The sequence below is a fragment of the Blennius ocellaris genome (assembly GCF_963422515.1).
Source record: "Blennius ocellaris genome assembly, chromosome: 10".
Classification (NCBI taxonomy): domain Eukaryota; kingdom Metazoa; phylum Chordata; class Actinopteri; order Blenniiformes; family Blenniidae; genus Blennius; species Blennius ocellaris.
Window position 1 is genome coordinate 13,401,026 of NC_137659.1, and position 26,903 is coordinate 13,427,928.

The 26,903-nt window shown below is 40.5% G+C and overlaps 1 protein-coding gene across 1 annotated transcript; it reads right to left on the minus strand.

The window, feature by feature from the left end:
- Positions 1–3,587: 3,587 nt before the first annotated feature.
- Positions 3,588–21,554, minus strand: LOC308135764 (carboxyl-terminal PDZ ligand of neuronal nitric oxide synthase protein-like; the record flags this gene model as incomplete). The annotated part of the gene is made up of 10 exons (XM_080503870.1): positions 3,588–4,111; positions 4,644–4,812; positions 5,791–5,952; positions 11,644–11,771; positions 12,226–12,355; positions 16,607–16,715; positions 17,030–17,088; positions 17,183–17,275; positions 20,636–20,707; positions 21,450–21,554. 10 exons carry the CDS (start codon positions 21,552–21,554, stop codon positions 3,588–3,590), a joined length of 1,551 nt encoding a protein of 516 aa, XP_080359996.1.
- Positions 21,555–26,903: the final 5,349 nt, after the last annotated feature.

Below are 26,903 nucleotides of genomic sequence, written 5' to 3' on the forward strand. Positions count from 1 at the left end.
AATGAATACTGATGTTATTTACTGTTTACTGTAGTCCACGGCCATGGTGGTGCATTTTAAAGCTGTAATGACGTATGGAGCAAACCCTTGACATGCCCACAATAACAATGTCAATCTCAAAGGTGAAGTGTGTGACTCCATCAGCGGACTCTGAAGCTGCCTTTCCATAACATGCATTGTATTTCATTCTTCTCACAATAAAACTGCAGCAAAGACTGCAATTGTATGGGGCCAATGGAAATTGCTAGAGTAAATTGATTATTATTTTTTTTAAACATCTTATTTAATGACCTTGTTTTTAGAAGCTTGAGCATTTTATTTAGTTTCATTTAATATTTTTTACCAGCTGGTGGTGCTACACGAGAGGTGATGACAAAGGGCAGTCATTCCCTGGGAGATCATTACTGGCAGCATGAAATGAATGAAAACATTTGAATTCATCCAGTCACTGCTGTACTCTCTCAGTCTGGACAGACTGTCATCCCTCTCACAGACACGCCGTCAATCTCCCTAAAAATGACAAACTGCGCACAAATAAACGACTGCATCAGATGCATACGTTTGTATTTTGAATGCTTTTTATGCAAGAGCAACAAAAAAAAAAAAAGCTACTGCAATCGAAATAAGAGGGGGAAGGACAGAGTGACAAGATAATTTTTCTTTATGATCAAATGAAAGCAGAGGACAACTCCGAGAGGCCGCCCACTATCTGTGTCAGCAGCAGCTGCACTCGTGGAGCTGCAGGGCAGCGTGGCTGGATGTGGGTGGGTGATGGCTGATATTATTCATATTTTCCAGCTTATCTGCTCACATCGTACCACTGCCTGTCTACAGGAGCAGTGTGCTTAATGGGAGCTCACTCTGTTTAATGACCACAGATGGCAGATCTCTAACAATAATAGAGAGCTATCACCTTCACAAAAGACCTCCCGCATGCCCACACCTCATTTTCTCAAGCAGTTATAAATACTAACGAGGAAAACACTGCAAAAAGGTCAGCTCACAAACTCATGAAGCTTATCATTATGTTACAGATGTATTCAAATCAGCCCTGGATACATTTCAGTAATTTGTAAGTCAGACCAAATGGACTGGACATACCATGGCATTTGAGAAAGGGCATTTAGAGCTACAAGGAGCGGGGTGTCTTCATTTTTAGCAAACTTGTGATGAGCGGATATGATCTTGGAAGGAGATTTAAAAGATTGACAGTTAGAGAAATGGCAAGAGATGACAAGCTTTGGGGAGGAAGGTGAAGCAGAGATTGATTGATTTTGGCAGGAGCTCAAAAAACACATGACCAATCCAGTTGGATTCAAAGAGCTGGCTCACAGTGAGCGGGTTGCGAAAGAAACAAGTCGACAAGTCCCTCATTTGCCTCCATCTTTCCCTGAATATGCTCTTCAAAACTTTCCCAAACAATTCCTTGGAAGGGTGGCGCAGCAGTGACACAGCACTTTATCACTGCCGCACTACGGCACCAATAAAAAACACTCACACTAAGTGGTGGATACAGAAACAAGCAGCACCTGCACAGGTTTCATACAGTTATGAAATGTTCCTCAGTCATATGAACAGTACTGGATTCATGCAAATAAAATTTTGCAATGCACACACAATCTGTTGAAATGAGAAAAGTTACATGCTTTTTCTTTAAAACTCTTTAGTGAATACAGATTACAGATGAGTGTCATAGCAAGTCCAGCAACATTTGAATTTTTGCACTAAATGAGTCAGCATTAACAGACACACTTGGCAAAGATGTCCTCCATCTCTGAAACCTTCATAAGAAAACAACAAGAATGACAGTGTTCATGCTGAATGTGTCACAAAACCATAAATAGACACAAGCACAGTGTAATAAGCCTGGAGAGTGGTCCAGAGTCGTCAAGGAACCAACAAAGTACAACAATCATAAAACACATTACAACAATGTAACATACATAGGAGACAGTAGATTTTCACAGACAGAGCCTGAAACAACACAGTTCATCTGAGGGGATTTTTTTTCTTTTTAAAGAAAGCTGCACAGCAACATACTCTTTTCTAGGAGTGTTTGTCTTGCAATGAAGCCGAGAAACGGATACTTATTGTTCTAGTATTTCAAGTCGATTTGATTTCTGGTTGGAGACATTTTGTTTGAGGGAACTAAAGGATATCTAATCCATCCACCCATACATCTTTTACACCTGCTTTATCCAAACTGGGACGGAAATGCAAAAGACAGGCTGCACCATGAACAGGTGCAAGTCACACAAAGACAACCACCTACTTCTTTGCCACAGACACTTTACGACCACAAATGAACATAACAAGCATGTCAGTGGATTGTGGGAAGAAAGTGGAGTACCCAGTGAGCCAGCAGTGCGAAATCAAGATGTTGAATTTTTAATTGCTCTTTTTATGGAGCAAATGTTTGCTTCCTTGAAATAATTATGTTGATAAAGCAGGTGGAGGAGGTGGATGGAAGTGGAGATTTGAGCAAATAAGCAAAGAGGTAATAAATAATACATGTTTTCAGGTGAATTTGTACGAGGTACTTAATCTTTTCAATGTGTATGATGAGAAATTTGAAGCTGGCATGTCTTCAGTGTGGAGAAAAAGGCAGATGGTGGGAACACCTTGACACTTGGAGCATTTCAGCCACCTAATATAAAAAAATTATATTTTTATCATTTCACATCGGTGTCAGATACGTCTTTAAAAATGGAGACAATAGCTACTGCATTGTTTTCTTCTTTAGACTCCACAAAACAAGATGTTTTAATGTGCAGACCCTGAAGTTCTAATCTACTGCTGCTTACAAAGGGATAGTTTGTTTAATGTGTGGAACTGACGTCATGAGACCAAAGTGAACAAATGAACTAACCTGTGAAACGGAAGAGTAGAAAGGTGTTCAGATGGAATGAACATTATCTTTTCCAATCGGGTCTGACTTTGAAGGGAGGAATGACAAAGTAAAGCCATGAAGACGTCCTAAACATCGCCTGCACTTACAGTGATATTGATTTTCTTTGGCAGTTTTATTTTAGGTGGATGAAATGTGTCTCGCTGTTGTCATGTCCTTATCTCTAGACATCTTTGGGTGCTTCACCAAAAAGAAGGCATTACAACCCCCCCCCCCCCCCCCCCCCCCCCTCCATTTACTAAATGTAATACACATTCTCGATTAGTTCCTCATACAACTCCACCTCAGATAATCATACTGTAAGTGTGACTTCATTGACTGTTCTGCAGACTTTTGTTACTGCAATGTCACCATCTGTTAGCGTCTATCTCAGAACGTACAACTTGCTGTACGTTTGTATTAAACTCTAAATGTTAGAATTGAGTCATCTCAATATTTAAATACACTTCAAGTATGTTAGTTTGTAATGTTGAATAATTTATGAGTTACAGCACCTGCACAAGTGGGCTATCGTCTGAGTGCAAAGCAAAACTTCAAAACGTTTGCCAGTACCATGATGAGTGCGCACCACCAATAACTTCTACTTGCATATGATGCAATTCCGGTCACAATACATTATTTTAGGTCCTTGAGTTGAGAATTTCATCTGTTTGCATGAGAGCAAAGTTTGTCAGTGGCACTAAACAGCCATCTCGTCACCTAAGCAGTCTGGGAGACACTCTGCATTCAGCACATTCAGGAGTCGAGCCGCTCCGTCGGCCGCGACTCCCTCCCCCTGACCCCAGCTGTCCCGGTCATCGCTCTCGTCCGTGTTCGATTCGTACTCGGACCCGATCCCTGATTCCCTGAAACGAAGCAGCTCCAGGGCTCCCAGGACTTGTTCCCCCAGCAGCGAGCTTTCGTCCGGGACTCCGTCGCTGGGCGTCTCGCCGATGTCCTGGCCGTGGTCCTGACTCTCCGGCCCCCGCGAGGAGAAGCGGAAGCACTCGAGCCGAACTCCGCTGCCACTGACCCCCAGAGGGATGGTGTCGGAGCCTGTGGTGCCCGGAGAGCAGGGCCCCGGCAGAGCGGAGACCCAGGCACTGTCACTAATCCGGAGCTGGGACTGAGCCGCTGTGGATGAGGACGGGGTGAGCGGTTCACGGAACATGCTGGGGGGCTTGGCACGGAAAGTGATCTCCAGAAGACTGTCCTGGGAGCCCACTGAGAACCAGAAAAAAATAAAGATGAAAAGAAAGACTGAGCGAGGGCTTATAAAGGATGTCACAAAGCAGAGGAGAAATGTTGGCTATCACACTGAAACAGAGATGCAGATCATAAAAGAAAAAAGTCTCAGCAAAGCAGATGAAATTACATGGAGGGGGATGGTGTCAGTGCTCACAGGATTTGATAATTCATGACTTTATGGCAGCATATTGCCATTGGCTGGTTGCAGGGAGAGCAGAACACACAGCAGAATCCTCTGAGAGAGCTGCCAGGAGATAATTAATTGCCCACCAGAAGTGGATGAGAAAAAGGAACCATAACAACAGGAAGGATGGCAAGAACGAACTTATTAGGGAAAGAGATCAAGGGGAAACCGGGTGATCTTGTGACAGAAATCAGCAGGGAAGAAAGCATGGAAGAAGAGGAAGATTAAAGGCAACCAAACATCTTAAAATATACACTGTAAATGAGAGAGGAAACCGCATTGTTAGAAGAAAAAAAAAGGAAAAGAGAGCCGATCTCCACTCACTTGATGTTAACTGGCCAGCAGCTTTGAGCTCAAGCTCTTGAATCTGTTTGACTAAGAGTGAAATGTGTTGCAGCAGGTCCGTGTTCTGCTGCAGCAGCCTCTGCACTCGAGCCTGGGCTTCAGTCCGAGCACACACCTCCACCGACAGCTGCTCCTGCAGCACGTGCACCTGAAAACACCGACGCATACGCGTCATTGACAAGGCACAACAACAGGCTGCAGGGAGGAAACGCGGTGTGTACTCTTTGAACTCTATGAACTATTACTTCTTTAGCCGCACAAGCTCACTGCCAAATAAGTTGGAACATTGTGTGAGACGCAAATAAGAACAGGGTGTAATGGAAATTTATGAAACTCAGAAAAGAACAGACTGTTAAATTAGCTCATAAAAGTAGTTTACGCTATTTATTCTCCGAGTATAAGTTTAGTGCTGCAAAATAATTGAAAGGTTATTTTACCTTGGAAGGAAACTTTGACTAAAGAATGTACATTATGATTGTCGTCATTGTGGAAGTTTGGTGAAAATTAACGAGTTTTCAGGTCTTTCTAATGGCGTTGTTCACAAGACGACCTCTGGCCTGAGAAGCCAAGTATACGATTCTGATCTGGCTATGTTAAGAATCATTCAGACTTTACAACATTTTACATTTATGCAACAATTATTTGGACTCTGCAGGAAGAATGTGACATTTCTGTTTGCTTGCAGTCTTTCAGTAAGGCAATCACTCATTTTCAACTGAAATAAAGTTGCCTTCCTTCTTGTTTTATTTTGTTGTTGCCGTATTGCCCTCTGGGGTTTTCATATAAACAGATATGACGACTTCTGCTCTTTTTATTGAGAGTTTTAATGTAGATATAATTGAGCATCTGGTTGCTTTTAAATTGGTGTTAACAAGTGCACAATGTAAAGTACATTGATAAAACACTAAGACATTGATAAAACTTCAAATGTTATTCTGCCAGATAGTCAGTATCAATTATCAACATCCTGTCTGGTTTGATGTGTAATTTCTTTGTACTGCAGGTATATACAGACAAACCTTTTGTGCGATGCTGCTTGTATTTTGTCATGAAAGAGAAGCGAAGGCCAAAAAGACCATATTTTTGATGTGGTTCCAAATAAAAAAAAAAAGAAAACCCTCTGTACCTGTGCTGAAGCTGCCAGAGCCTGCTGTTCCTGCTGCTGCAGCTGTTTCTGCAGGAGATGGACCTGATGCTCTGCAGAGCAGGACGCCTCCGCTGCAGACTGACCGGACACCGAGGCCCCCAGGATCGGAGAGCCCAGCAGGAGGGATGGATTACCAGAGACCTGCAGGACGGACGACGGTCACAGCGTGATGCAGTGTTCCTGCGAGTCTGCACAGATTTAGATCTGCCAAGAAGGAGAATCCACCTCCCAGACTTTGACGCTACTACAGACAACTTTGCATCGATACAAGCAATTTCTGACGCTAAGATAGTGGGAAATATAAAAGAACCATATCCTACGTTATCTCAGAGCCACTTGGTGGTGCAGTGGATAGCCTTGTCAATACTGAAAATGAGCAGGGTAACATAATATATGAACCAAATCAGCTAAAAATACACTGATTAAATCAAAAATACTAATGCCTGTCTGTGTAGGGAAAGCATGTTTGTCTTCAAAATGTGAATCTTGCATTGTGACACCAAATGTGTGAATGTGAGAGACGATCTGACACCTCTGTGTTATTGCTGCCAGTACCTATCGAGGGTGATGACCCAGCTTTTTGGCTGTGAGCATGAAAAAGCTCCAATTCGTTTTAACCCCGAGTGACGCAATCTCTTGCACACAAAGGAGTGATCAAACTATAACTGTTTGCAGTTATTAGCGTATTTTTAGCCAAAAAGTGAGGAAGCTCCACACAAGTTCCTGGTTTGTTCCGAAATTACTGTGTGTTCACATATTTTCTTGTTGGTGAATAGTGTGTCAATGCCGATCAGTTCAGTTGAAAACATTCAAAGCAAAAAAAACAAAAAAAACAAAGCTAAACAAAACAAAACAAATCCAATACATTTCCATTATTAAAGGAAGAGAACCAAAGAGCACATGTGGCAGTGGGAGGGCTGCACAGCAGACGGGGAAAAATGAAAAGTATAGGGTAAGATAACCAACAATCCTCACTGACAGAGTAACAGTGGAAAGAAAAATAGAATAAAGCCTGCGTGTGTGGTGAAATATGTCTAGAGTAGTGGTTTAAAGCTGACAGTCTCGCTCTGCTCCGCCTGTCTGAGATCCACCGGGGGGAAAATACGAAGAGACACCGCAATGAGTCAGTGTGCTCTTATCCTGATGGAGAAGGCAATGGATGGGTACTTGGATGTCATCACTACTTGAAGTTCACGGGCTCACAGAGGGATTTCAGGGACAAACCCATATAATAATGTCATTTTCGGGGGTGTGTGCAGTTGTATAGGGAAGACTTCAAGGACTGGGAGGGGAAAGAATCAATACAGTATCTCCCATGTTATATTGCACCGGTAAAGAAAATATCACACATATTCATTCAATATCTCAAATACCCGACCAGAATAAAGCAATGGTTATTAAAACTCCTTCAGTTTCTTAAAACTGCTGTGATCAAAGATTTTATGTTACCATTTTAGTGATTGAGCTCTTCTAAAATTAGCGTAGGAAGAACTTCATCTTTGATTTTGCGGCCTTGGTGCTCGTTTTTTTACAAATGTTTTCATCATCTTTTCTGCCTTTGAACCAACTGATGATGAAATTATTCTTCCATAATGATTAAAGTATCAGTCCCTTCACAGATTACACATCTCTTGTTTTCCATAGTTTATGCAAATGCAACAAAACTCCTTGTAAGTGGAGGGGTGAGTGTTGTTTTTATATTATTTAATATTTCACCACATTGAAATGTGACCCTAATTCACAAATTCTCTTTGGATGTTTCTGCTCTGGCAAAGTTATATTCAAATAAACTGTCTTATAAGCGGCATAAAGTAGATAAAATGTTCTGAAATAGCTTCCATGACCTTGTCAGTCATACTGACATACAACAGGAAACTGTGGCAAGACCTTTGTGTTTGAGTCACGATCACGTTGCACCAGATGGCAGTACAATCTGACAACTGCAGACCAGTTATGTGAAAAGATCACAGCCTCGTTATGTGGAGCAAAAAGGAAAAGCAAAGCTACTGGATGCTGCACAACATTGTGGCAGAATGTAAAAGTACCATATAATTTGTTTAGATGCCACAGATTGGAAAGATAAATGAAAAAAAGATTATATAGGACAGTTTAAAACAGAAACACCACCTCCAATTTGCTTTATGCCCCCCCCCACACACACACACACACACCCTCCCTTCACCTGAACCTCTTTCATCAGGACACCGATAACATTAGTTCACTCATTCATAGATAATGTCAAGTGATGATCCACTTACAACATGGTAAAGTTCATTCCAGCCATTTCATTGGCTCAAATGTTGTTCAGTCGTAATTAATATTAGCAAAGCTTTTTTTCCCTCCTGCTAATTAACATAAGACTACAGCATGTAATGTGAGTTTCAGTATTTAAGCTATCTATTCAGCCCCATCCAATGATCTACTAATTAACATCCTCTAAAAATAATTATTATCATTATACCTTCTGTTGAATGTGAGAAACACTGTGAGTGAATGAATACGTTAGGCTACAGGAGCTTTGTATTTATTTGAAGTGATTTTAGAAAAAGATAAATGACTGAGGCAAAGTCTTACACAGAGCGTAAAGTTAATGTTTTTCTTTGTATATGCAGTTTTTTACCACACTAAAACCACTGTATAATAACCACCAGATCTTCTCCAGATCAGAGAAACTGCAGAAAACTTAACAGATACAACTGAAGAGGACTCAAATATTTGCAGTTCTTTTTGTAATATGCACAGTGCTTATTATTACAATGTCTTTAAGAGTCAGTTATAAAATGAAAAGTTTTTTTCCCCACAGACTTGATTTTTGTCTTGACATATTTGATCTCAAATCAAAGGGTGGATAGCTGACTGGGGCTTTTTCTTTTCCACTTGTAGCAGCAGTGCAACAAGGTTGATGAATGGGCGTTGCTGTATTATGTCAAAGAAAACTCCCCGATCTTCTACAAACAAAAAACAGAATAGAAATATTTAATGTGATTGTACAGATGACGCTTAAATGAAGATTCAATAAGTCCATCTATAATTGGATCTATAGCTTGACCCGATGGACTGCAGCCGAGCTGCATGACTCAGATTACTGTACGTTTGCTCTCGACAGTGGGAAGAGCTGCAATGAAGGACATGACTTAACTCTGGAGTCTGAGATGGAAGATCAATACAGTCGCGTTTTCTCTGTCAATAAAACGTGACGGTGAAGTCCTGGTGACCTTCAAATCCCTCTCAGGAGCGACACAAAGTGCTTTGTGGTCTCACCATAGGACAAGCTGCTGGTTGATTACAGCAGAATGAATAACAGAGATACATGTGACTAATTCCTGTGTTCTCAGGTAGCCAAGCAATTAGGAGTAATAACCACTCAATCCAGAATTATTAACTCCTCGTCAGAACAACACTGCTTTTCTCTCGAGTAATGAAGCTCTACTGTGCCTCGGAGACTCGGTGTGAAAGTGAGCAGACAGCTGTTTGTCCGACGTCACAGGCTCAGCAGACCAGTGTCGGGGGGGAAAAAAACCAACAACAAACAAACCTCGCTGTGGTTGATCAATAAACCATGTAATCTCATCAATATTAAAACTCCCACATGAAACATTTCAGTCTGAACGAGGCTTAAAGATGTTGTTGCTCAGTAAACTGCTCGCGCCTCAGTGCTGTTTTTTCATCTTCAGTTTTTTTATGAGGCCAAAACCTCCAGCGCACCTTCTGCGAGCGTCACAAAATTGTTAATCAAAAAAGATACTTCGGATTTGCTGCAGAAAAACATGCTCCGCGAAAATATATCCTGCTGCACCGAAACATTCATCATTCCCACTGATTGGTGAAGGAATCAATGAAGCCCGTTTGTTGTGGACAATTTGCCAGAACAGTGAATTTGAGCATGGAGAGACAATTAAACATGGAATGAATATTTGTCTTATCTGCAGTGATGTCATTTCTATTTTTCATACTTGAACATTTAGCCTCTTTTGCTTCACTAAAGACAAATGAACAAACCTTTTCAAGGGGAACATTGATGTGTTCTTAGTGATGCAACCCACAGTAGTGCCATTATTTAATTCATTCAATAATTTGAATTATTGATTTGATCCTTTGGGTCCTCCTTTCTGAGCGAATGAATGAATGAATGAATGAATGAATATCAAAGAAACAGAGACTGAGAATAAATAACTGGATTCTGTGGAGTCAACTAACTTTTAATGATCTATTCCATGATTCTTCAGTGGCGGTCTAATCTGACCAATGATCAAAGGTTAAGTCCTGAGTAGAGCCGAGCGATATTTAATAGAGATGCACCACGCAATATAACTTTTAATAAATGAAAAAAACACTTAAATATGATGTTAATGTGTTTTTCGATTTGTACTGTTGAATACAGTTCCCACGAGCGACATTTCAGACGCAGAGCAATTGATGACTTTTTGGTTTTCTGCCGTTTCTCCTCGATTTCTGTACTTTTGTTCATCTGAATTCTGTCCTGGTCTCACCAGGTGTGATGTGATATTGAAATAATGGAGGGAATTATGGTCTGTTGCCAACACAAGGCAGTGCAGCAGAGTTGAAGCATGATGAATGGGCAGTGCATGGTCGTTTACAATATGTGTAATTGAAATTTGAAATATTTCATGAAGCCCTAATCCTGAATATAAATTAAATTCCAAAAACGCTACATTATTCACAATGGAACAAACAATGCAACATATTTGAGACACCGCAGTCCCCAGTGTTGAATACAGACTGGCAAGCTGAAATAACTACGCTGGAATTAAATATAGATAACACAATGACATCAACACAGTTGTTTTATGCAACTTAAGAGAACTCCCACCAGATACAGAGTCAGATACTTTTTGGTGTCTTCTCAACAAATCAAATCTGTCGTTATATTTTAACAGGACCGAAAGAAATACCAAGAAAAATCTTGATCTTCTTCTCATACATCTTTGATGATAGCCTCAGGATGGTAGACTTCTTGAAAATGTATCTGTAAGAATACTTTTTACAACAGGAGAGCATTAAATTACAGACATATGCAGCACATATCCAGTCTGTTATATCCTGACACGAATCGTTTCTCTGTGGACGCAATGTTCGGTGACCCAGCTCATGTCAATCTGCCTTCTTTAACGTATTATCACTTGTGTGATGACGAGTGGACGCTGCCAATCAAAATTGAAACACTTGAGGGGCAGGCGAAACGAAGAAAGAAAGACTGAGAAGAGGAATGATATAGTTGTCATAGAAACAAAACCCACATGCAGCGTTTGTTTCTCTCAGCGCAGAAGTGCCTAATCCCGGCATCCTGGCACACAGAAGCACTGGCCTCTACATTGTTGAGCTCCATGGCAAATGAATTAAAACTGATGTGGGAATTTAGCTGGCAATGGCTAATTTGTCAGATTCTTACACTGTAATATTTGTTTTGTTATAATTTGACAACTTTAACCTTGGTATGGGCCACAAAAAAATGACATTCTCTTCATCAAATCCGACAGGGTTAATTATGTATGACAACTGTAACTAACTGGATGGATGTATGTTGAGCTTATTCAATCAAAATGCGTACATTTTGGTAGTTTCCACATTGAAATGCATGTTAAATAATTGTCATTGATTTGAGTGTGAACACGGTTATTTGACCTTCTCCCTGGCAGATTTAAAGTCAATTTATTTTTATTGCCGTGACGGTACATCAATAGAAATGAGGGAGGCATCAATCTTTAGCTTTTGACACTAAATAGTCAAATGCAGGGCTAATAAAACCTCCCATATCCCACTGGGAAAACAGGAGGGCTTGTTGCATGTGATTTCGTGATAGGAGCTCAGTACCTTCCCATTGTTGCTGATGGCCTCGTCCTTTTTGCTCTTCTCCAGGTCAGATGACGAGACGCACTCTATGCTCTCTTCTGTTGTGGCTTCGATGTCCGTCTCCTCCGACAATGCAAACCTCTTCTTTGCTGTGGAGAGACCAGATGCATGGGAGGAGATGTTCGTACTGCTTTTACTTTGAGCTGCACAGTTTGCAACATATCTCGAGGCGGTGAGCAGAGAGCTGGCGGAGGCCCACACAAGGTTGGATGGCTCACATGGCTCACTAAAACCACTTTTGAAGCTTCAATGTGGCAACCTGTCACTAAATAAAAAGATTTAAAAAAAAAAGCTCAGAAGGACAATGACATCCCTTCTCCGAGAGGTGTGTTCAGTTGCCACTGTTTGTCTTCGCAGGGCCATTTGTGCAAGAAAGAAAGCAGCAGAGAAGAAAGATGAAGACCCGGGGAGTGTGCGTGTTCTTATGACAATCAGCATGTTTGTGTGTAACAGAAGGGCAAAGGGATGGAAACAGACAGAGGGGGTTGGGGACAGGTTTTGTGGATGCCATTTACTGTGAGCTATTGTGTGCTTGTGAATCACCTGGCGCTGCCTCCAGCTCCTCCGCCTTCCCTTCTTCGTCCTCCTGCTCATCGCTTTTTGTCTGCAGGGTCAGCTGGTGGCAAACATCAAAAGCCTGACCCACCGTTCGCACAATCCTCATGGCCTGAGACTGTGAGGGAAGAATCACAGAGGAATAAAAAGAAGAGCGTGTGTGCGTGTGTGTGTGTGTGTGTGTGTGTGTGTGTGTGTGTGTGTGTGTGTGTGTGTGTGTGTGTGTGTGTGTGTGTGTGTGTGTGTGTGTGTGTGTGTGTGTGTGTGTGTGTGTGTGTGTGTGTGTGTGTTGGGTGCTTGGACAGCGTGTGCAGAAGCAGTGGCAGGAGCACAGGCAGAGTGGATGAAAAAAAATAATGAAGGAACACAGCAGAGGAAAGGAACAAGGCTGGAACAAAGGAGCATTATGAAAGTGCGTGTGCAAGCGATCAGTAACAAGATCCAAGATGGGAGCTCGGATGGAGTGAGGGGCAGGATGGGAGACAAAAATGATGACAAAGGGAAACGGGGCGAGAAAGACACCAAATTAAAAACGTAAAGACATTGCCGGTGCTTCTACTATTTGTCGTTGTTTATCATCTGGTGTCGCCGTGGTGTACTTGTCTGTTTCAGGAGCAGATACAGTGAAGTATTGTCGGAAGCTCAATCATCCATTTGAAGGACAGGATTAAAATAATCCCTATTTAATTGGCCAATTTAAGCTTTTCTTACAAAAACAAAATCATGCACGTCCAGAGGGTGACATTTTCCAGCAAAGATCAAGATGTGGATTTAGAAAAGCATGCCATGAAATATATATCTCAGCACATTAATCCACTCTTTTAAACGTTATAGATGGTCAGGTGTGGCTCAGTTAGTAGAGCAGGTTGCCTTTCAATCCCTCATCAGATGTAAATGTGTCATTGGGCATAAAACTGCGCTGAGCTATGATGTGTGAATGTGACGAGCAGTGAAAGTGCCTTAAAACTGCTGTTGCGATTCTCATAGCAAAACATTTGAACAACCCTGCCTTGGATGGCTGGTAAAACTTATTAATAAAGATTAGGAAGCATCTACCTGATTGGTCAGTGAACTAAATCAATGAATTGCGACAGCCTGCCACTGTGTGAAAGAAAATCAGCAGTGTGTGAAGGTCAAGCAAGGACAGTTAATGTGGTGGGACGTGCTGCAATTAGAAAATCAAGTGGATCTTCCTCCTGGCTTTTCTGAACAAGTAGTTAACACAAATTAGACAAGACGGTGGGATTTTTCCCCCCAAAGATTCTCCTGCACAAAAAAAAAAAAAAAAAAGAAGGTAATATACACTTCTCTTCTCCAGTGAGATTCTGCAGAATCCCTGAAACCAGTGAACTAGATGACGGGGCAGAATTAAACTGTTTTATTAAGTAGAGAACTTTCGTTGAACTCCTACAGAGGCTTTTTTTCTTTTCACTCTCACCTTGTGCAAATACTCAAAGAACTATGGCGAATAGCTTTGTCATTCTCAATGTGAAGCGACAGTGTGAAAGATTTACTGTCGACTTGTTGCAGAGGTTGTTGAATAAATAGCACAATTACATAAAAGTACAAAAGTAGAGATTCTTCTTTGAGAAAGTGCATTTTTCAGGCTTTCAGGGTGAAAGGTCATATGTGCAAACATATCAGCTCATATACACACATACTATAACTATTGTTATGTTATAGTATTATTCATACACGTGCACCGGTTACAACATTTGCATTTTCTCAAGTAAAAGTAAAAACTACTCGAGTATATTACAGTGCAAATCCCTTGTTACATTTCACCTCAGGTATTTGTCCTTGTACATTCCCATGAGTGATTATAAATGGAAAAATCTATTTATAATACATTTATTAAATCAATGATGTCGAGTCTACTAGGATCAATGGGTTTTTCCTCATATTTGAAAAAAACAATCTCAAGGTGCATTTGGTGCAGAATGCAAACAGGATTTGTCATGAATAAAATTCAATCAATTCTTGTTCATCCTGAAATTTGTGTGTCAATGTTTCTTAGGCTATAGCATACGACACAGGAAAATTCAATGTGGCCTTTGAGAAATAAACACTTCCCTGATCGATTTCACGGTAATTTTTTTCCCCCCGCTTGCAAATGTGCTCATACACAGTCCAGTGACCATAAACTAAATCCTGTGGAATTAAACCTCATCCACCATACCTTTCCACATTTCATCGAAGGTCATGTTTTTCATATTGCACATTGCCAAAAGCCGTGTCATTAAAAAAAAAAAAAAAAAGTATTGCCATCTACCTCGGGAGGATCGTCCTGCCTCAGGGCAATCTGTCATCATGTCAAAATACCTCATGCTTAAAAGAGTAGTTTGATGAAGCCAAAAAAAAAGAAAAAAGAGAAGGAAAATAAACAATAAAACTACATTCCAGAGTGGAAACTGATTATGCTGGTTCATCAGTGAGGAATTTAATTAAATTTGTGAATTGTGGAGTTAAACTGCGGCTCTCTGAGGGCCAAGCACAAACGGCTCTGCTGATGTAGCGGGCAGACATCCGAATCTCACTGCGCTACGACATGCCGTGATGAAAATAAATCAAATCTCCTCTTATCAGCTGGTCCATCTCCTCCCACTCAGCACACATGCACGGTCTGCAACACCCAGATAAGGCTGCGCAGACCCCAGGGAGGCAGAGCAGCACCACTGGTTGTGTCCTCCACAATGTGGTGGGTGTTTCGTTCAGCAGAGGCAAAATCATCTATGAAAAAAAAAGCCCCTCTTTATTTATTTATTTTTTTCCCCCCTTCTTTTTGACAATGATTAGTATTCAGCTTCACTAAGTCTTTCTGGTATCCATGGTGAAAGGATGGGAGTCAATCTTAGTGCCGCTCCGGCTCCATCGTAGAGGAGAAATTGGATTTGCTTGATATGTAGATGTGTGGAGAAGAATGCGTTTCATTTTGAATTTTAAATTAGACAGGAGGATTCTGAAGATGGATTTAATTGGTCCTGTGAGTGGTCTGACAGGACCAGAAATGAGACGGCAGGTATGGATATGACCAGAAGCTGCATAGTTTGGAGCTCATGACGTTTAATAAAAAGAAACGAAGCAGTTATGGTACTTTCAAATTGTTTACATCCCACTCAATAGGTTTTAGTGAGGGACCTTGGATATATGCACACAAAAGTACACGTGGAAAAAAGAAATCTTAAAACCAAGTAATGTAGTCACAATGTGAACAAAAGACAAGATACACGAGTTGTAGCAGTGGAAATTCGATGAAAAATCACCTGAGTTTTATGTCACAATGTACATACGAACTCCAAAATTCGATAATGGACTGGAAAATGAAAACCAAGATGTTTGGATGATTGCATTTATGACGTGGACGTCAGACGCACTTGTTACAATTATGTTTACTCCCAGTTATGAGATTTTTATGGTCATGTCTCCACATCTGTAATAAAGTCCAAACCATTAACATGTTGGACAGCAAAATATCAGCCTGTTTAATTCATGCTGGATAGATAAATGAATGAATGACTGAAAAACATTGAAAATTAATCTTGAACCAACACTAGATCATGGTTTATTAATAATATAATTTTTCCACATGCACATATATACACAGTCATTACTAACTTGCTATACAGTTTTTCTTCTCTGTGTTAAGTGATTTCAACCTGGGTTGACAGGCTATTAAGTAGTGACTAGGAGTGAGGCCTACGTTAAGATTGTTGCTCAGATTGATGACGTACAACTCAATAGAAAGACAGTAAGAGTAAGTTATGTGATGACAACAGCACGCATGAAAAAACCAAACCAAAACAAAAAACAATGCTTCTTCAGACACAAAAAGTCTTTGAGGCGAACAGATCTCATACCAACATATTGACAGTAAATCCCCTCTACATAAAAACATTAAGCAGTTTAAGTCCAGCACTGCTTGATTTATGTAATAATCTGGTGTAAAAGGCTGGTGTAATGCTTTTTAAGAACATCAAGATGGATATTTTTATTAGTGTTGGTCCGAATGAAGGCGCATAAGATCCAGTGATGTGTGTGATGAATGAATTCCTCATTTGGAAAAAAAAGAGCAGAGATGAGAAGCCTCAATCAGTGATTCTCAAACGGACCACCTGAGAAAATGTTGAGCAACTAACTCATGAATCAGCTGTAGAAGACTGATAAAGACAAAAAGAAATAAAATCGTCTCAGAATTCTAAATGTCAAAATTTTTTTAACATTTTGTAGCATTTTGATTCTAGATATAATCAAGTAATTAAAAACTAAATTCATTACTTGAATCCACGTACCAATAGAAGGAACTCTCTTACCACTGGTGGTTTGAGAGTTGAACTAAATAATCCTCAGTGTATTAAAAGTTACGACATACCTTCCTCTTAGACTTGAACACGTTGCAGCGGAAGAGGTTGGTCTGTCCATCTCTCGCGATGTAACTGAAAATCTTTAGGTCTTGTGCATCATGTGAGACATAAAAGATCCTGAAGATGGAAAAACACGCCGCACAAAATCAAGTTTAGAGGGTCTTATACACAAACTGAACACAAGATGTGACAGGTGTAACAGATTTCCATGGATTTTTTTTTTTTTTTACAATTTACAAGCTCTTCAGATCTCTGCTGTTAAAAAAACAAACATCTCAGTGATTCCCCCGGGAGCATTCAGCTGAGCACGAGGTATTGACGCAGAAGATAGGAAGCTTGTGCTCGAATGATTCACGTCACGGAAGTGTCAAATAGACAAGAATAGAACGTGACACAGGTTTTGAACGCACCATGTGGTCAAGAGGACTCACCTGTAAATGGGATCCTGTGTCACCAAGATGGCGTTTTCATCCCATGACCATCCTTTTCTCTGGTTAGAACAAACGCAGCACAAGCACAGACGTGTGTTTTTAAAAAGATGAATCGTGCCATTCAAAGTGCGAAAACAATTCTGAAAGGCTGACCTTCTTCTTTTTGCGCAAAATGACTTTGACGCAGTCAGTGGACACAACGATGTTGACCTTCTTCTTCTTTATGTTCTTCAGCTTGAATTCATACTGAAAGGAGACAAATTAACATTCAAGCAGTTATCAAACTAATTTGTTGACTATGCTGCATGGTGTGACTAGCATTAAATGTAACAGGTCCCACTTAGATGGGGCTCTTTAAACAAGATTAATGATATATTTTGAAAAAAAAAGAAAAAGAAAAAGAGTTGAGATCATGCAGACGGGGGATATTTTTACATGTGTTCTTCTCAGGGGAAATCTGAGATTGAGTAAACATTGAGAAACCGTCAGTTTCTGTTTCTGGGAGCTGTTTAAGCTTTCAAAGACAGACTTCCCACAGGGACGCAGACAAGTCTGGGACACTTTCATCCCTCTCCATGATTAATACTAGAGCCCGCTGCACAGCTTCCACTGCAGGCTCGGGCTCCAAACACCCGGGCTGGAAGATGTGAGAACAGCCAGGATTTATATGAAATGCCACACTTGTGCTTTGAAAACCCAAAAGTCCAACATCACATGATTAATTGATCAGATGAAGTTCTGTGAAATCACTCATTTCCTTTCCACCATTCAGTCTCCATGACAGATGTAATTATTCTCTGTTATCTTTTTTCCGGTTTGTCTTCAGCAGCTGCCTTCTTGCTTTGTTTTTTTTTTTTTTTTTTTTATTTAAATCAGATTTTCCTCGTTATCAGTACAGGTTAAAAGAAATAAAAACCCAGAGCTGTTGGCCTATCCAAGTGTGTCATCTGTCTCCTTGAAATCTGTTCTCATCTTGTGGATTTAAACTGGAGTGTGGATTCTTGGGTGAAGGACGCAGATGTCTCAGATGTGTGTGCGCTTTCCCTGCGAATGCGGTTCCACATAAATTGGGAGAAGAGCACCATCCATCTCTTTGCACAGGCTGATGTGGGATAGTGGTGAAGTGGAACGTAGGAAGTGTTTGCATCTCATTTTCATGCACATGAGCCTGAAACTAATTCACACCAACACCGCCGCCGAGCAGACGAAGGCTACATGTTAAGCCAGCTCACCTCCGCTCTTATCTCTCAGCCCCCCCGGGTACTTTAAGGACATGTCAGCATCTGATTATTTGGAGTCAGTCTTCCTGAGAAGCAGAGGGTCTTAATTACACTGCCATTGTGTATCTCGCCTGCTGAGTCTCTCGCACACTTGTCTTCATGTTATTAACCTCTATCGCGTCCACACCCACCATCATGCCGTTTTGTCTCTTAATGCATTTTTCTTTTCATCTTTGTTGTCTTATTTTCATTAGTTCTGCATTCACACCTCAGAGAAAAGCATTTGATCAATCCTGTCTACAGACAATGAGCAGAAATATAGGCTATTCAAACCATACCAACAAGTTCATAATAATGATGCATTGGTTTGATATAGCACTTTTCTGGACACTCAAAGGAGCTTTGGATTGCATTATTCATTCACGCCATGCTTGATGATGATAAACTACATATGTAGAAACAGCTGCCCTGGGGCAGACTGACGGAAGCGAGGCTGCCAATCTGCGCCATCTCCACCAACAACCACATTTTATAGACTTTAATTCTGTTCTGCTAATGTGCCAACCCTTCTTTGTCAATAATGAGATGCCATTGATGAATTACTGAAAAAAATGACAAGACTCATCTCTAAATTAGACACAGTCTGAAGAAAAGTCCTTGATTATGGAGCAATGACCGGAGCCAGCTCTTTTGGACAAGCACTGGTTTATATAATATGAGTTTTGGTCAAATACGTGAATAATGTCATTATACCAATGAATCTCTTTCTGTTTTGAGTTTCTGCACACCTGAATGAGCTGCATGTGCATCAGACTAATGTGCGACTCATAAATATCAATTTATCGATTTATAATCATCCAGTCATTCACTACAAAGACTAATAACACAGGCTACTCAGATGTGCACCTTGAAACAAACAAAAACAAAAGTCACACCAGTCATGCACGAGCATTTAAAAAGTTAGACATTACAGTAGGTATATCAATATGAAGAGGTTCACAATTTTTATATCATAGAAAAAACACAAAAGCAGTCAACCCATGTGATTTATTGCTGGATCAAGGGTCTTGGTGAATTTTAGACTGTATATAAATATCTCAGAGATGTGTGCATAAATCTTTTGCTGTGGAAATCAATGTTAAGCTGCAAACAGGAAGCTACTAAAAAGGTAGCCGTTGACGGTGTTACACTGCTGTTCATTGACAGAGGGAAAACCAAAATAACATCATTGGAATTTCATCAACTGGTCTGGGATCAGGGGAGAGGAAGGGAAGGATACACACACTTGGAGTTTGCAAAAATGGGACTTAAAGTTTAGCCTTACCTAAAAGTGTTAAGTATACTTTAACAAATATAAACCAATGGAATAGACCATTTTATGATGTTGGTCTTCTAGGAAACCTTTCCATTGCACTGATTTGTTTTATCAGAAAATGTTCTGACAATTTGATTTACAGCCCTAAAACCTTGTTTGAGTGTGCAAGCACAAACTTGAACATTTGTGTTTGAGCACTGATGAGAAAAAAATAAATGGTGCCAGGCACATTTTTAGCCATCAAGGTCTTCATCCTTTTGAAAACTTTGTGGACTGTGTGGGTTTGAGCTGCTGCATTGAAAACGCTTCACCTCAATACTGCAGGCAAAGAGCTTTACGATATATTGTAAGGAAAAAAAAATACAAAAATCCTGAACACAGACAGAACTGAACAGAAAGAAGGATTAAAAAAAAAAAGCAGCAACACTAAGTGTGTGCCAGTACAGCCAAATAGCCATTATCCTGCACTGCATGCAAGCGCTAAGGATTAAGTCTTTCCTGGATGTCACTGGGGATGTGTCCGACCTCAGAGTGACACAATAACTTGGTAGTTAGATTAGATCTCACAGCTGACGAGCAGCTAAATCCTTTGCTCTCTGTGCTCGTGTGTCACTCTGCAGCGATGAGGCGGCACAGTGTCTTGCAGTGGCCTTGCGTGTTCTAAACAGAGGAACACAGAAGAAGTGTGGTGTTCCCAACAGCATCACAAATAAACCCGCTTCGGGGAGCTCTCCCTCAGACACAAAATCCAAGCTGCAGCATGAATCCTGCCATGATTCAAACCGCTCCTGACAGCTCATGAACAGTGTACTGCTTCGCCCAGACAGGTGATGCATGTATAGCGAGGCTGTTGATGAGGGTACAACAGATCCTGTGAGCTCTGTGTGTGTGTGTGTGTGTGTGTGTGTGTGTGTGTGTGCACACAAGGGGAAGTATAAAAACACCAGCTAGTGAGAGATGTGTAATGACACAGTACATCGATCGCCAGCTGACAGTAGCTGTGTTTATGTGGGTATTGTGGGATCAAGTTCAGTGTCTGGTTCAGGGTGGTGTCACAGTCAATCATCTTACCCGGATTCTCCTCATTGCAGCAACTATCTCCATGCGGCTGCCAGGACGACCCACTTCCAAACTGCCGATATACTGCCGAATGAAGGGGAGAGGTTCAAATATCGGCCGTCCAAATGATGGAATGAGTTTGATTACTGGAGGGAGTGCCGAGTTGCTGTGCTGTTTGTTCCAGCTGTGCTTGCTTTGGCAGCTCTTTGTTTCAAGTTCTTAAACAGCTTTGGAAATATAAGCATATCCTCACACATTTCAGATAAACACTTAAATTACCGACAATATGCATTTATTTCTCAGTGAATCCCAAATACTAATAGTAACTTGAAATAATCTGTCACTGTATGTTGAAACGACAATAAACTGAAATGGAACTGCTTGTCAGATCAAGTTAAACATGATCTAATGTTGAGCAAATATTGATGGGGAGTTCTTAGGATTAAAGTATCACTGACAGCTTGTTGCCATTCGAATACCCTCAGGCTGATATGTTCGCATGCATAAAGACAAAGTAGCAAAACATCAACAGACACTGATGAAGAAATGTCATTAGATCACTGTTGTTTCAGGTTGACAAATCATTAACCGACATATCAATTGATTGCAATCTTTGTAGCCTAAAGATAACATCAGAAAAAAACAAACAAACATTGAAACTGTTCATAAATCAGCAAACAAAACACACACTGTCCTGCATGAACCAATATAAACAATGAAGTTTCTCTGGAGGTTACTAATCCTCACACCAGTGCTGGGCACGCTATAAATCTGATCTTCAAGCCTGGAATGCTTCCCACACTAAAGTATCTGTTGCAGTCCTCACCTTCGCCTCGAAACACACCCCATGGTTGAAGACCTCGTCGTTGTGCATGGGGATCCTCAAGTCGTGCGCATCGTCCACTAAATTGTACTTGGTTACTCCTGGCATCGCTTTTTGACGACAGCCCAGCCTCTCCTCCCGGTTTTCACGCTTGTTCCACGGCAGCGCAGTAGGGACCCGCAGCTCTGCGCATCTCCTCCTCCGGCGCCTTCTCCTCCTCCTCCAACAGGCGCGTCACTCCGGAGGTCATACGGCTCGAGACGCTGCGGACGCGGCTGATTGATGGTCTGATGAGGCACAATTAGGTGGAGGATCTTTGTGTGTGTGTGTGTGTGTGTGTGTGTGTGTGTGTGTGTGTGTGTGTGTGTGTGTGGTGCGCGCGCGTGCGTGCGCCAACAGACCTGCAGACCGACTCACTCCCGTCCAATCTGAGGCGCGACGGGGGGGTGGGCAGCGTGCGCCGCCGCGCGGTGCCGGTGTCCACGATGCGGCGCGGATCTCAACACATCATTGTTTTCCGCCCTCAGTTATCGGACCGTGAGCTCAGTGTTCAGAGGCAGCGGGTGCGTGATAAACACTGGATGTGAAATCTTTGAGGAGGGAGGACTCTTGTTGTGTTGCCTCTTCTGCCGCTGCCGCTCGGCTGGATGACATCTAGTGGTCCAATAGTGAACACACACACACAACTCACTACTGGGATAACGTGCATATTTCAAAAGTCCCCCCAGGGGTCATTGAAGGGCCCCTTAACTGACCAGGCAAACCAAAAAATGTATTATGATGATAGGTTTAGAAAATCCCATGCAGATTCCCCTGTTGGTGATATTTGTGTTGTTTCTCTGCCAATAATAAGGACTGAATTGCGCTACAATTTGTTTGTTTGTTTGAACTTGTTAAAAGCGCTCAGTTTTTATAGTCATTTTCCTGGATTAAAGGACTCCATGTAAAATGTAAGTCACTGTGTTGAGTCACTATAATTCACCTTTCATGGGTCTTTCAATGTTTTTTTTTTTAGCATGTTGCTTTTCCTCCATTATAGTCCAGGAAGGCTCCAATGGTTGAACCTGTGCATCATTGTCTTCACCACAGCGTTGCAGTAACTCACCCATTTTTGTTATTTAAGTCCTCCGATGCCTATTTTTTTTTCCTTTAAAGGACTTAATGCACCATCTTTTGGCACAAACTTGTATTACAAGTCTAACGGAGCTGTGTAAATTGAAAGTCTTGGTCATTTTGATTCGTCAGCGATACTGTCTTTGAGATAACATCAGCACTGGTGTTTTGTGTCATTCTAGTGAGAAGTGAAAGATACTTTTTGATTTATTGAATGAAAAACATTTCATATTCTAATTTTAAATAGTAAATGATGAGGAAAATGTCTCATAAATTGGAAATATGTGTTTTTATTGTAATTGATCTTACATACTGAAGGTATATTAACTTGGACTAAAAAATCCCCATACCCATTTTGTGAAGTATACTGTATGTCCTCTTGCATTTACACAATTTTTTCCCATTTAGTTTTGATAATACCTTTAAATAAGACAATTTGAAAATTCGCAAAACTGGCATTTTGTGTCTTAACCCTTTTGTTGGGCAAGTCGCCATATTTCAGTTGTAATTATGGCCTTTATATTTTGTTCTTAATTATAATAGCGAAATGAAGGACATAGTAGAAAACAGGAGAAGGATATGAAGATCGGTGTTATTTTTGGGAGTCTTTCTTATGATGGACTGAACACCAACGTCTCACCACTTTGCTTTTACCAAAAGCGCATCTTATTCTTACTTAGTGTTCCTGAGTAATACATCATCCTGCAAATATGAATACGAATACTGGTGATACATTTCAACAAGTATCAACAAGTATGTAATACTCACATTCAATAAGTCATATACACACTGTAATACTGGAGAATAATACTCAATAATGTACAGGGTTTTTATTAAGTGGGGGCAGAAATTATTAAGTAGAAATAGGGACATTTTTGTCATTTGGGTTAGTTTTTAACGATTTTAAAAGATAGTTAATTATATAATTAACATCTTTATGACGAATTAAAGCCTGTAAATATAAATCAACAACTCCTGAGGCTCATACAATAAAACTGATTATATCGGTTAAGCTTTCCCTTTATAGCGTTTTAATTAACTACCATCTATCTTTTGACCACATGGGGACAGCAGAGTCAAACCATAAACACAACGTCGACGCAATCTGTCACAGGAGCTCTAAATGATATTCTATGCTAAATAAATTGAATGGTGACAACATGTGAAACCTTGTGAATTTGGATGTTTGTACCGCCAATGCATCACTTTAGGCTCAGTCTGAGTTTGATCAGTTTTAAAGCAATTTGCTGATAAAACACCAGATTTTTCCCCAAGGAGGAGACATAGAAGAAGGAAAAGAGTCGCTATTAATCTTAGAAGTGGCTTTCTAGATATTTTCTCTCTAAAACAGCTGCCTATTACTGTAGAAAATTAGTTTATTGATGTTGGTAAGAAAAAAAAAAATCCTGATCACACTTCAGTTCCACCATGTTTCCAGCAGGTGACAACAGAGTTCTTTAAGACTTCACACCATGTGAAAACCACAACCACCCATGCTGAAGAGTCAAAGTCAAACATTCACTTCAAATGTCAAGTGAGCCCCTCTTTTTATACTGTTTTTGTTCCTCTTTACGTTTTTGTGCAGCTTGTCTTTCACTGACCCATAGCCGGAACCACTCAGTGTGATTGCTGTCGTCCAAAGGCTCAATGAGACTCCAGTGTGGTACAAATGAACACCGACCTCCATCACTTTAGAAAATAACACGAATCCCTATGTGCTCTTTATATTTTACTTGTTATCTGTTGCTTAAATGAAACATTACCTTCAAAGTGTACTCAAGATCACTCTCAAAGAAAACAGTGATACTCTCCAAGCCCTCGCCTATAAATCAACTCATTTCTATTACTTGGGGTTTTGCTCGGCCCGTCAGGTCAGGTATAAAAGTCAGGTATAAAAGACTGCAGCACGTGCACTCTTTTATAAGTTAATACAAAGGCTGGTGACATGAGTGTCACGTGTGTCTGATATTAGCCCAGTGGTTCTTGTGTTTCAACTGAGTTTTATTCGAACATGAGTAATACAATGGGCTGCAGCGTGAGTCACCTGCATGTGTGTCTTCTGATCCACCTCTCAGTCTTCCACCTGTCACGTGAGAAACGGTGGGTCATTTTATTTTTGGATGGTTTAATAGGCTGTATTTATGCAGTGGACATCGAAAAACAGTTCCCACTCATGTTCCAACCAATTTTCTGTACTTTGCTCTCTGTTTAATTAGTCTTTCAAGTGAACAAATCCTCACTTTGGCTGACACAATTTTCAGTTTCTCTTAGTCTTCACATGTGCCATTAGCATCTGTTTACTCGCTGCATTTCGTTTCAAACAGATCAAGAGTTGACAGCCGTTTACTCAAATCAGTGTGAAACACTAATCAGAGAATATTCAGAGAAGAAATATGGCTGGAATAATTTGCTTTGGGCCCTGCAGTCACTGACGAGTCTATATTAACCACTATTGCTTGTGATGGTTTAATTACAGAAACTGACCCAGACAGAGCAGCCGCAAAGACAACTTTATCAGTTATTTCATATTGATTTACAATCAATGGTATTTTGATCTTTTATTACTTTATTTTGCCGTGTTAAATACTAATTTCAAGAGCTTGAGCTTTGAAGAGCGTGATTTCAAGCTTATTTCGGACATTGTTAACGTGACCTTGGCTGACATGGTGGTGTAGTAATGTTTCGCATATCTAACTTCAGATTAGTCAATGTTTGTCCTTTTTTAAAATTCAACTCAGACCCGAGCAGCAATCTTGTGACTGAAAGTCCTCTGGCGATCAAACCAAAGTCACCCTAAACAGCTCTGAAGATTGCTGTTTTTTTTTTTTTTTTTTTAAATGTTATAAAGCAAAGATATACAACAAAGATCATTGTTTCATTGCAAAAAAATTGCAAATTGTAACAAAGTACATCTGCGACAAGTACTTTTGGTAATTATGGCAGCTATTTTAATAAAAAGGATCAATTCTCTGATTTTAGTTTTGTATCACCTTGAAAAAATACCAGCAGTTTGGAGTAATTCCAATCGATTACTGCTTCAAATGACCCTCATACAAGGATTACCTGTGGAACCAACAGCTTATAAGTTTTAGAAATTGACTCCTGGGCCACAAAGTATGGGAACAGAGGCCTTATGGGTTCTGCAGGCTACCAGCTGCCCAACATAGAGGAAATGTTATTGATTATCATATGGAAAGTCATAATCTCATAATCATCATCATCATCATCATCATCATCATCATCATCATCATCATCATCATCATCATCTTCTTCTTCTTCTTCTTCTTCTTCTTCTTCTTCTTCTTCTTCTCCTCATTTATTTTACCCTATGCTTTATTTCCTAAGAATCATAAAATTGTTGGAAATTATCCTTTTATCCTCCCAAATTGCTTTTGGGACTTGAAGCGGTGGTCTAAATTAGATGAGGAGAACATTGCTTTGTAGCAAAAAAACCCAAAACAAAACCAAAAAAAAAATCAATTTCTTAAAAAGGCCACAGTTTTAGTGTGCTGAAATCATTGTTTTTATTATGTCATATGGTCAAACAGGGATTGCATGTCTTGTTGATATCTACAGACTTGTCATCAGCCGCTTTCATTGCTCTTCACAGGGCAATAAACCCACAGCCTGCTGTCTTTATCCAAGGAGCTGAGTAGTAAGCTGACCTTCCCACAGACACAATTACCTTCCCACCATGGAAGTCGCTCGGTTATTGCTACACGTACTTCTTATTAATTTTGAGAATGTGGTCGACGGTGGAGGCTCTGCATCACTCGGCTTCCCGCGTCTTCCTGCCAGGGCCTCATGAGGACACCTCCTTGAAGAGCTGTTATATGCAGCAGCTGAACCTCATAACCCTGAGTCAGTTTGTAAAATGTTACAAAGTGCATCCAGAATACAAAAAAAACCCACCAACTTGTATTCAGACAAACTGCTTATACATCCTCCGAACCCTTCATTTTGATTTGTGTCCTTTCACTGAATTCTTCACTGTAAACGTTGAACTCTGAAATAGTTCAACACTTTATGAGTCTGTGGGGTATTTGGAGGGGTTCCTCTACCTCGCTGTAGCAAAATTGGACTTACAGAAGCACCTTTTTTTAAAAAAAATACAAAACTTATGTAGATATATCAAAGTTATACATGTCATAGAAGAAAACATGTCAGCTTGCTCTCAATTTCAAGAGATGAATCCTGAATATTAATGATACTTTTTCAGAGTAATGTGACAAATGCATATACTCTCTGGAGATCTAAGCACATGGGAATATTGAGCTGTGACGGTAATGCCGGCCTCATTCTGTATAGAAATGTTAAAATCAGTCACTAAAGGAAAAACAGTTG